The following is a 12470-nucleotide window of genomic DNA, read 5'->3' on the forward strand; positions in this document are numbered from 1 at the left end:
TTGCCTGTCCTTCCTAAATATCGAATACCCTTGAATATTCAGTTCCCAATCTGGTCACCCTGCAGCTACATCTCCATAATCGCAATCATTTCGTACCCATTTGCCTCTATTTGTCTTACTGCGAATGCTCCGTACATCCAAATGCAGTGCCTTTAGATTTTCTTTTTCACATTTTTTTGTATTATGTCTCTATTTGCCACTGCCCTCTTTTGCTCTGCCTTCCACTTTTGATTTCCACTTTTCGGTCCTTCATTTCTATCCTTGTTTCCCTCTCTTGTATCTCACCGCTCAGGTTCCCAATTCCTCTGCCACTGTAGTTTAAACCTCCCCAAAGTACTAGCAAGTACCCCTGCAAGGATATCCATCCTGCTGCTGTTGGGGTGCAACCCGTCCAGCTTGTACAGGTCCCATCTTTCCCAGAATCAGTCCCAATGCCTCAGGAGTCTAAATCCCTCTCTCCTACACCATTTCTCCAGCCATGCATTCATCTGGTCTATTCTCCTATTCCTATGATTTTGCTAGCATGTAGCACTGGGAGTAATCCTGAGATTACAATCTTGGAGGTCCTGCTTTTTAATTTATTTTTTAGCTCCCTATATCCTGCTTGCAGGACCTCATCCCTCTTTTTACCTATGTCGCTGGTTCCAATATGGACCATGACCTCTGGCTCTCCCATGACCATGACCCTCCCTCTTCAGAATGTCCTGAGCCACTCAATGACATCCTTGACCTTGGCAGCAGAGAAGCAACATACCATCCTGGTGTCACGTCTGGACAGAATTATTCAAAATATAGCAACAGTTGGTTACACTGTGTTCAAGAAAAAAATGAGGAGTGGTAGCAGTATTGATTAAGGAGAATATTAAGGTGCTGGAGAAAGAGGACATCCTAGAGGGCTCAAAGTCAGAATCTAATTGGTTAGAACTAAGAAACAACAGAGGTACCAGGTGTATGCTATAGGCAACCAAATGGTGAGAAAGATACAGAGCAAATAAATTGCAAGGAAAAACTATAGACAATTTATAATAGGTGACTTGAATTATCCTAATATAGACTTGGGTATTAAGACTTGGGTGTAAAGGGCAGAGAGGGGCAGAAGTTTCTGAAACATGCTCAGGAGAATTTTCTTCCATCAGTTATGTTCTCAGTCCAATATGGAAGGGAGAGTTGCTAGATCTGGTTCTGGAGAATAAGGTGGGTCAAGTGATCACAGTAGTATGAGGGATAGGTTAGCTATGGAAAAGGATAAGGAGTAATCTAGAGTAAAAATAATTGCTTGGGGGAACACCAATTTCAGTGTGGTGAGAACAGATCTGGCTCAGATTGGCAAAAATTAACAGGCAAAACAATGTAACAGAACAATGGGCTACCTTGAAGGAGGAGATGGTTTAGGTACATTCCCATGAGGGGGAGGCGTAGAACAAAAAAAGAATTCCCTGAATGACGAAAGAGATACCAGAAAAAGGGTGAATATAAAAAGTGAGAAAATAAATAAGCTTAGTAAAGGGAAGAGGTTGGCAGCTAACAAAAGGGAATCCAAAAGTCTTAATTTGATAAAGTGCTAGAAAGTTCATCAGTCTCCAGGATGTGATCAGATTCATCTAAAGGTGGAAAACAAAAGGTGGAAATTGCAGAGTTATTGGCCATAATCTTCCAGTCCTCCTTAGATGCAGGTATGGTAGCAGAGCATTGGAGAGCTGCAAATGTTACACCCTTGTCCAAAACACTCAATGGGCCGAATGGCCTACTTCTGCTCCCACGTCTTATGGTCTTATGATATAAAAGTTGGAAGTATTGTGAACTGTGAAAAGGATAATGACAGACTTCAAGTGGACATAGGCTGGTGGAATTGGCAAGATGTGGCAGATAAGTTCAATGCAGAGAAGAGTGATACATTTTGATAGGAAGCATGAGGACGGGAAATATGAAAGGATACAATTCTAAAGATGTTGCAGGATCAGGGGGACTTGGGGATATATGCACACATATCATTGAAGCAGGCTGGGCATGTTCAGCCAATGGTTAATAAGGGATACAAGATTCTGGGCTTTATAAAAAGAGGCACTGAGTACAAAAGCAAGTTGTTATGGTGACCCTTTCTAAAACACTGATTCAGCCTCAACTGGAACATTATGTCCAATTCTGGGCATCACACTTTAGGGAGGATGGGAACATCAGTATTAGAAGGCATGTAGAAAAAAATTTAGGAGAATGGTTCTGGGTATGAGGGACTTCAGTTACATGGACAGATTGGCAAAGCTGAGGCTGTTCTCTTTAGGTGGAGAAGGTTAAGAGCAGATTTGATAGAGGTATTCAAAATGACGAGTGGTATCGGCAGAGCATTCCATTGGCACAAGGGTCAAGAACCAGAGGACACTGATTCAAGTTGAATGGAAAAAGACCAATTGCAACTTGAGGAAAAACTTTATGCAGAGAGAGCACTGTCAGAGAATCTGATGGAGACAGAGTCTAGAAAATCGTTCAAAAGAGAATTAGATAAATATCTAGAAAAAAATTGCAAGGCAACAGGGAAAAGTCACGGGACTGGGAATAATTAAGTTGTTCTTGTAGAGAACCGATGGACACATATTGGGTCGAATGGCCTCCTGTGTTGTAACCATTCAATGATAAAAATATGAAGTCTTTGGAGATTACACCAATAGTTCCGCTACTGTTGTTTTGTTAAGATTGAAGTCACCCATGGAACAAATAAAAACATTACAGCAAAGCCTGTTTAATATTTTGTGACCAGTTGGCAAGGAAAAGTTAACAGGCAATTCTTATACTCTCAATACGTTATACAGAAATATGCAGTCCAGTAATGCTGCCTAAGAACCTTCTCAGCATATTATGATCCTTGACCAAGCCCCCAAGTTTTTAGTAAGATTCAGTTCAGGGCCAATAACCTCTCATTTAAAATGGACAAAGTTTGAGAATCAAGACACTTTCTAAGAGAATAAAACCACAAAATTCCATTGTTTTGAACAAATAAAAATAAGCTTTACAAAGTCAGAAAGATGAAACAATTTACAATACCTATCTTATACTATTAACATTCAGGGTTAAGGAGGTATATGTGGTTGAACACAACATTGCACACTAAATGGCAAAGGTGACCAAGAAAGTCCATGGGATTTCTCACAACCTACCCTGACACCAGTAACAGAGTCAACCAATCTCACCGAAATTCACTCTCTCGGGATACCAATCTTCACCTTCGAAGGTGTCACCCTCCAACTCGGATGGCTTCAACAATAGCCCACCTCGCAGGATTTCAATCCCATCTCCAGAGGTTCTGTTCCCCGGGATTCCTGAGTATGCACTCAAGCACCAACTCACAAACACAACTTTAGATCTTTGGCCGCTGCAAGCAGAACACAACTGCTCTAGAGGGGTACCTTTGCCCCAACGGCCCACAGCATGGAGTCACCAACTTTCTGTTGCCTTCTTGGATCTTCAGGGCTTCCCCTGAGCCTTCTTCAATTACCAGGGCTTCCCTGAACCCTCTTCACTTAACTACATCTGCTAACCACAGCCCTCTTCTTACTTTTTAACCTAACCGGGATTTCTTCCTGCCCCTGTCCGGGACTCTTCTTTTGGGACCCCTCCTTGTTCCCTGCCTGAGGCGCTCCATTCCCGATCACCCGACAGGGTTTACCCAACGTCTTCCATTTCTGTGCAGGCATGTCGGGTCCGTTCTCGGCCCAATAAATTTAAAGATGCAGATCTGCACATGTGCAGCCTACTCCTGGTTTGCGCATGTGCAAAAACTCTGAGGCCTGTTGAGACTTGGAGTTCCTAACTTCTTGACCAGGGAAGAGGTCAAGTCGAGCTTTCATAACAAGCAACTGTACACAAGGCTCATCAAGGGACCTGAAGTGTTGCTATTTCCAGGCACTTATAATTGTTGTTTTCAGTGAGGAACAAGATGCAATTGGGCATGTAAACAGTTGTTTCTGGATGAAATGGCACGATAACCAGCAACTTTGAAATTGAAATGATTAATGGCAAGGGACCACCCATTTTAAACATGCATATATTAAGCAGTGGGGACTGTTTACAGCAAAGGGAAAAATGTTGTCTAACTGAGATAGAGAGAAATATCGAAATGGAGGCAGAGCTGTGCTAGATCTGGATATCCCTTTGTTATATGCCCCGCATTAAACATTTTTAAAAATTTATTCTTTTACAGGGTGTGGGCATCACTGGCTAAGCCATCATTTATTGCCCAGCTCTAACTGCCTTTGAGAAGGTGTGGTGAGCCTGTTTCTTGAACCACCGCAGGTCATAAACTGTCAGGACACTCGCGCAGTGAGAGCTTGGACCAGTGACACTGAAGGAACGGCAATATATTTCCAAGTCAGGATGGTGAGTGACTTGGCGGAGAACTGGCAGGTGGTGGTGTTCCCATGCAACTGCTGCCCTTGTCCTTCTAGGTACTAGAAGTCCTGGGTTGGGAAGAGGCTGTCAAAGGAAGCTTGGTGAGTTCCTGCAGCGCATCTTGTAGATGCCACTGTATATCGGTGGTGGAGAGAGTGAACGTTTAAGGCGGCGGATCGAATGCCAATCAGTTCTAAAAGCCACATCTTCTACACCTATTATGAAATCACAGGATTTTACACTGTGCCCTTACACTATGCCCTTTTCACCAATTCCCAAATCTTGTAAATACAGTGGAAATGAGAAGCAAGCATGTGGATATACCGTACCACCTCGGTTTTTTTCCCCTCAATGGCCTGGACATGTGTAGAAAACCACAATGCTTCAAATGTCTTCAAGCCAAGCAGCTGAAATTTTGCTTGATATGGTGTGCCCATGGAGACACGTTCTACTCCTACATCCAGAGAGCCTAGATGCTGGTTAGCAGTACCAGATCTTAGAACCGTCAATATATACTGGCTTTGCCACAGTTTAACTCCCTATTACTGTGCAGCTTGCATGTTTATTTGGAGCTCAGATGGAAGAATCACAGCTCACAGTGATAAATGCCATTTATTTAAATCAGGCAAGCTGATCAATAAGACTGTCTGGGACACTGTTGACTCGCCAGAATCAATTTTTCCTCATTTTTGGTTTCAACTGATCACGTTCAAGGGGTTGGCAAACAGAGAAAACCATAAGCAGACACTGAATCACTTCATTATGCAATACACCACATAGAGAACTGAGCAATGTTAATCCAGCCTACCTAAATATGAGGCAAATTATGGAGCTAGAAATAAAATTTGTGTACAAAATTTATTCAAATCGCAATGAATATTGTAATTATGCACTTTTTTCTTGAAGCTAATCTTCCAAAGAAGGAGTTTTATTTACAAGAACAACTGATATTTATATAGGTCTTTAATGCAATTAAGCATCCCAAGGTGTTTCAGAAGGGCATTGTAAAACAAAATATGACACCAAGCCACATAAGGAGATACAAGGTCAGATGACTGAAAGCTTGGTCAAAGACATAGCTTTCGAGGTGTGTTTTAAAGGAGGAAAGTGATGCAGAAAGGCAAGCAGGTAGGTGTATGGCGGGTACTTCAGAGCTTTGGGCCTAGCAGCTGAAGACACGGTCACCAAGGATGGGTCAATTATAACTGGAAATGCATAAGAAGCCAGAATTAGATGAGTGCAGATATCTCAACCGTGGGGCTTCAGGAGATTGCAGAGATCGGGAAGGGTGGGGCCATGGAGGAATGTGAAAAGAAGCATGAGAATTTTAAAATCAAGATGAGTAAAGTACAAACAGAAAAGTTGGCAGGCTTATACATGACACCTAAAAAAATATTTTACTGTACTGCTTTGCTTATATTAATTGCTACAATGAATTTAAGAAGTATTTGGATGTGCACTTGTGATGCCATAGCATACAAGGCTATGCCCTAGTGCTGGAAAATGGAATTAGAATAGTTAGGTACTTGTTTGACTGGTGCAAGCTCGATGGGCCGAAGGGCCTTTTTCTGGGCTGTAGACCTCTATGATTCTAAGGGTCCTCAATGACATCCTACAACATAAATGGAGAGCCAATATAAATAGCACATATGCGTAAATGCATTCCTGATTGGAAGTTTTAGATATAGTAAGTCCCATTTCCTTTTGTATTCTTGTTCCCTCCATGGCCATGTCCTTCGCCTCCCCCAAGTAACTGCAATTTAAAGATTTATTAGTAAGCAGATCAGAGTGGCATTGTGCAGTACAACACAGCTAAGAATCCAATGTCACACAGCAGAACAAATTTATGCTCCTGCCTTTGCATGTTACTTTGAACAAAATTGAAGTTAGAAAATAAATAGTGTGCACTAAATTTGGCAGGACAGTTCATGTCAAACCCATTAATGATATTCCATCATTGAAAAAATATTTTTCCTTTATTTTCCTTTAATTCTTTTGCAGCATGCACAACTATCTATTTTATAACTGCATCCTGGGAGGTGTGGAGAAAAATTGGTTTACGGGCCAGTTACCATTTCTGTGACAATATACAAGAGGAGTAGTAAAAAATGTGCTTCTGAAAGAAGCAGGTATTGAGTTATGCAGAGCTTAGTTCCTCCTTCTCTAATAATTTTGCAGGCCCATAGCATTCCATCACTGTCCTAAACTGACATCAGTTTTCTTACATGTACATCACATCTACTTTTGACAAAGGTGTACTGGAATTTTAAAACTATATCTGTGTTCTGCAGTTCAATATTACAATACAACAACGTACTTCAAAGTAAGAGAATCGTGCTTATTTGCTAAAAGAACATTTTTTTTGTTTATTCTTTACACAGGATATGAGCGTCACTGGCCAGGCCAGCATTTACTATCCATTCCTGAAAAGGTGGTGGTAAGCCACCTTCTTAAACCACTGCAGTCTATGTGGTGTAAGTACGTCCACAATTCTGTTAGAGAGTGAGTTCCAGGATTTTGACCCGGCAATAGTGAAGGAACGGCAATATAGTTCTAAGTCAGGGTGGTGTGTGGCTTGGAGGGGTAACTTGCAGGTAGTGGTGTTCCCATGCATCGGCTGCACTTTTCCTTCTAGGCAGTAGAAGTTGTAGGTTTGTAAGGTGCTGAAGGATCCTTGGTGAATTGCTGCAGTGCATCTTGTAGATGGTACACACTGCTGCTACTGTACATCGATGGTTGAGGGAGTAAATGTTGAAGGTGGTGGATGGATATCAGTCAGGCAGGCAGGCTGCTTTGCCCTGGATGATGCCAAACTTCAAGTGTTGTTGGAGCTGCACTCATCCAGGCAATTGCAGAGTATTCAAGCATACTGCTGACTTGTGCCTTGTAGATACTGGGCAGGCTCTGGGGAGAAATCACACCTTTGATCTGCTCTTGTAGTCACAGTGATTCAATGGCTGGTCATCCAGTTCAGTTTTTGCTCAAAGATAACCCCCATTATGTTGATAGTGGGGGGCTCAGCAATGGTAATGTCACTGAATGTCATGAGGAGATAGTTAGATTTTCTTGTATTGGAGATTGTCATTGCCTGGCATTTGGGTGGGACGAATGTTACTTACCACTTGTCAGCCCAAGCCTAAATATTGTCCAGGTCTTCCTGCATATGGACACTTTTCACAACCACCGGATGCCTCAAAGCACTTTACAGCCAATGAAGTACTTTTGAAGTATAGTCACTGTTGTAGGAAAAACAGATGCCCAATGGCAGGTAAATAAGAAACCTAGCGTCCAAGTAACACAGGGAATAAACCATACAGACTCGGCAGGTGCTGGGTCAAATGGCTGCTTCAGTATCTTTATGCCAGGTATGACTCCATCCAGTGAAGAGTTTTCCCCCAGATTCCCACTGACTCCAGTTTTGCAGGGGCTCCTTGATGATGTACTTGGTCAAATGCTGCCTTAATGTCAAAGGCAGTCACTCTCACCTGTGAGTTATCTGAACCACACAGTCCAAGTCAGTCTGTGCTACTGATTTCAGTGGAGGTGACCCTATTATTAGTAAGGGGGAAAACTGTCCAAGGATCCTGCTCTTGATGTCCAACAATCTATTTAAAAGGTGGAAGAGTGGACTTGAGACAAGGGTAGGATCAGCTGCAATGCCCCATGTGCCTGCTGATATTCTCTGTCAAAAGTCGTGAACAGGAGCTGCTTGTGTGAGGTACCAGATGGCACCTTCTACCAAAAAACATCTCAACACTTCAAGAAAAGGGAGGATAGCTAAATGGGAAAGTCATAAGCTCAAAACAAAAACAAAAATAAAAATACCTGGAAAAACTCAGCAGGTCTGACAGCATCTGTGGAGAGCAATACAGTTAACGTTTCGAGTCCGTATGACTCTTCAATAGAACTCAGGAAAAATAGAAGAGAGGTGAAATATAAGCTGGTTTAAGGGGGGGTGGGACAGGTAGAGCTGGATAGAGGGCCAGTGATAGGTGGAGATTGCCAAAATGATGTCATAGACAAAAGGACAAAGAGGTGTTGACGGTGGTGATATTAGCTAAGAAATGTGCTAATAGGTGACATTAAGGGTAGAAAGCAGGACGAGCAAGGTACAGATAGCCCTAGTCGGGGTAGGGTGGGGGGAAGGGATCAAAATAGGCTAAAAGGTAGAGATAAAACAAATACATTTAAAAATATTGGAAATAGGTGGGAAAAGAAAAATATATATAAATTATTGGAAAAAAGAGGGATTGGAAAGGGGGTGGGGATGGAGGAGAGAGTTCATGATCTAAAGTTGTTGAACTCAATATTCTGTCTGGAAGGCTGTAAAGTCATAAGCTCAATGGGTCTGCTACTGCTGCACTTGTTCCATTCCTTCCTCTTCTACATTAACTTAGGTACATTAGAGTATTTAGGAAAATACCTACACTGACTTTCTTTGTGCTCTCAGACTACTCTTAAATAACCTACACTGATTTAAGAATTAACGGGTTTGTGTAAAAAAGTCAAGAAGAACCAGAATGATTAACATAGCACTTTTCACAACTACTGGGTGCCTCAAAGCACTTTACAGTCAATGAAGTACTTTTGAAGTATAGACACTGTTGTATTGTAGGAAAAACAGATGCCCAACGGCAGGTAAATAAGACACCTAGTGTCCAAGTAACGCAGGGAATAAACCATACAGACTAGGCAGGTGCTGGATCAAATGGCTGACCTATGTCGAATTAGCTAATCAAAGCAGTAGCAGTAATGGAAGGGTTACAATAGGTTAGAGATGGGTAAACAAAAATCAGTCAGAACGGCAACTCCTGATTTTAAGACTGAGTGATTCCTGTTGGAATGTCTGTGTGTGTATGTATTAAAGGAAGGACAGTATTGAGCTCAACTGCAATGTCCACCAAAGCAGGGTAACCTGCCAACAACATTTACTGCTGAGGATAGAGAAAACAAATTAGCATGTGGTTGAATGCTGCAAGAGCCCATAGAACAACACCGCCCACCACCCCCCAAAAAAAAGTGACTCAGAGAATAAGGGACATTTGTACAGGTTTGTCAAATCAGATATGCTAATCCAAGTCCACTAACAATTTTTTTTGTCAGCCACAGAGGAACCACTGCATTATTGGGACTCCACAGAAATCAGCCCAATTAGAAAGAGGTGTATAACTGCTTTTATAATCTGATATGCTTACAGCTTAGGTTTATTTTGTGGATTCTGCTAACTTGCTCCCCTCCCCTAGTTACACTGATACATTTTCAGTCACTTTTCCTCCAATAAATGGCTAAATACTAAATTTGAGATTCAATTTCAAAACAAATTACAACACAAATTCTATTCCATGTTTATGAACATGAACATTCCAGGTTTATTCTGGTTAATAAAAAGTGACTTAGTTTGATAAATCAAAGGCCATTTCCTCTGCAATCTTTTCTTAAAATAAAACATGCGAGTGAATTCCAGGTCTGGATCAACCAGCAATCGTCTTTTCCAGTCCTCTACAGTCATACGATTCTCATTCCTTCTGAAACAAGGGTAAATCAAACCAATTTAAAATATTTAAAATATTAAGGACCACCCCTGCAACTACTCCATCCCCAACCGCCACAAGTGGCTTTGACATACAGATCAGAAATTCCCTTGTTTGGACACTGCTTTATGTTCGAGCAGTTCAAACAGCAAGTAGGGACAATTGCTGGCAACATCACCCCACAATTAAAGAGGAAAATAAATTAGGGCAGGTCTGATGTCCGGTGGAATTACAGATGCACGGGCTGGCCAAAGTCAACCACTTTGATAGTTTTGTCCAATGCTGTCGTCGCGACATCCACACATACAAGTACCAGCAAAGGCCAGTAGATCATAAGTAGGAGCAGGAAACCTGCTAAGTTTTTTCTTCTCTGATTATTACAACTTTACTACAGTGATGTGTATGACCAACTATCTGACCGTATACTGGAGACCACATTTATGAGCTTCCTACTCTACATTGTTTAACTACACAGCCTTCAATGAAGATCTCAGCTGCTACCTTTACATTCAGTTTTGTTTCTGTTTAAAAAAAATCCTTTGCCAGTTTTCTCTTCTATGTAGATGCTGATTTTTGGGGTACAGTTTCCTGTGTGCTGTCTAGAGCAGGTAGTATACAATCTTCTAAGAGGACAAATCAGAAATGGAGTACAGCAACTGAAATAAGAAATCTGAAACTCACTAAGATTGTTTCATCCAAGCTTTTCTGATTTCAGGTAGGGAAGTCTGCACAGGCTGGCATTGATTGAACTGAAGAGCCAGTGCTCTTTCCACTTCACAATTTACATCATAAAACTTGCAAAAGACGTTTGGATTTGCACCCAGTCGTTGCTAGCACACGTTCAATTGTAGCACAAGCCTGCATAGCATCCTTCAGTCGGGGTACTGGTAGACTTTCTTCCTTCTCCTCCACTTTGTTTCTTTGGTCCCTTCAGAACACTGTAGAACTCTATCTGCTATCTCGCTAATACAGGCAACGTCAGAGTCGTAGTCAACATAAATATAAAACTCATAAGTTATTCCATTTGGAGGGATCACCATCTCTACTGTCATTTGCACAAATTCCTTTGATTGTTGGGAAAAAATGGCCTTATGAAAGCAATCCTCTTTGGTAGCCTGCTTAACCACTTCCCAGGCTCGAGACATCATGTGGGCTGCATCTAAGAGGCTGATCATTTTTCCTATTACAGTTGCTGTCACTTGCACATTTTCATCAACAACAGTTAGGATTTTCCATAACATCCTTTGGCGATACAGTGCCTTAAAATTTCGGATGATTCCCTGATTTAGTGGTTGAATCAGAGTCATGGCATTTGAGGGTAGGAAAAATAATTTCACATTTTGAAGGGTGACATTGCTAACATGTGCACTGCACTGGTCTAGCAGTAGATCAATATTTCTTCTCTGCCTTTCCATTTCTTGGTCAAAGTCATTTAGCCATTTTGCAAAGATGAAGGCTGTCATCCAAGCATTGTGTTCATACGTGTAGGTTACAGGAATAGGTGAAAATGGGATGCCTTGAAAACATCGCGGATTTGAATTTTTCCTACCAAGAATAACTTTGTTTTCTTAGTTCCAGTCATGTGGCAACAGAAGAGAATAGTAAGCTGATCCTTTGCTTTTTTACTGCAAGTTAGAGATGTGTGTTTGAAAAAGAAATTACCAACAGGAACAGCCCTGTTGGATATGCCAGTTTCATCACAGTTAAAGATATCTTCAGGCTTAAAATGTTGCAGGGCAGAAAGAAGTGTTGTATGAATCCAGCTATTAACTGTAGGTTGACTTGCACTGACAATTTCTTTCTCTGAGCACAATTGTTATTACGATTTTTCCAGTGACTAAGCCATCCACTGGTTGGGGTGAATTCCACATGCAAAGCATCAGCCAAGGTCCTTGCCTTAGACATTAGTATCTCAACAGTAATTAAGACATTTTGTGCCCTGGCCATTCCAAACCAGTGCAACAGAGCAGCATCAACATCAGCATCCTTACCTATTCTCCTCCTTTTCCTGTCTGGATTGCTGCTTCTCTGCCACTCTTCCAGGATTGCAGCCTTCTTCCTTGTCAGATGAAACATGGCAGACTGTGACACCCCGACTCTTCTGGCAACTTCCAGCTGTGACATCTTTGCCCCCTCAAGCATTTCCAGGACCCTTACCTTCTCTGCAAGAGTAAGTTCTCTGTTTTTTCTTCTCCATTGCAGTATGGTGCATTGCAAATGCTCCCTGTTGTAACTCTTGTTGAGTTAAAACAATTAAATTAAATTAACAAAATTAGGATAAATCAGACACAGCCCCTAATTCAGGTCAGCTGTAAAACCAAGAACAAAGTTTAAAGGAAACTTATAAACTTTAAACCAAAATGTGATAAAAGGGGTCAATAAAGCACCCCATGTTCCCTGTTGTAGTGGGAGACCTGCCTTTCTGTATTTAATTGCAGCCAGATTCACATACAGCTGCTCTACCCGTCAGCAGATTACATCTGGGTGAAAAACTTTCAGAATGTGGGCGAAGAATGGAAGATGAACATGCTCGGTTAGACAGCAGGGAAGCTTGATATT

General features: G+C 41.6%; 1 protein-coding gene across 5 annotated transcripts in view; it reads right to left on the reverse strand.

Moving 5' to 3' along the window:
- Window positions 1–12470, reverse strand: part of cep104 (centrosomal protein 104) — a 258319-nt gene that overhangs the window by 120145 nt on the left and 125704 nt on the right. For 3 of the 5 annotated variants that reach the window (XR_005945259.1, XM_041205856.1, XM_041205854.1), the window contains one exon: window positions 12069–12146. The exons of the other annotated variants lie outside the window; for them this stretch is intronic. Coding sequence is in view for 2 of the 3 variants with exons in the window: in XM_041205856.1 (XP_041061790.1) it covers window positions 12069–12146 (78 nt within the window). In the remaining variant the exon portion in view is untranslated. The remainder of the gene's footprint in view (window positions 1–12068; window positions 12147–12470) is intronic. 5 annotated transcript variants of the gene reach the window in all.

Source organism: Carcharodon carcharias, chromosome 15 (assembly GCF_017639515.1).
Source record: "Carcharodon carcharias isolate sCarCar2 chromosome 15, sCarCar2.pri, whole genome shotgun sequence".
NCBI classification, from domain to species: Eukaryota; Metazoa; Chordata; class Chondrichthyes; order Lamniformes; family Lamnidae; genus Carcharodon; species Carcharodon carcharias.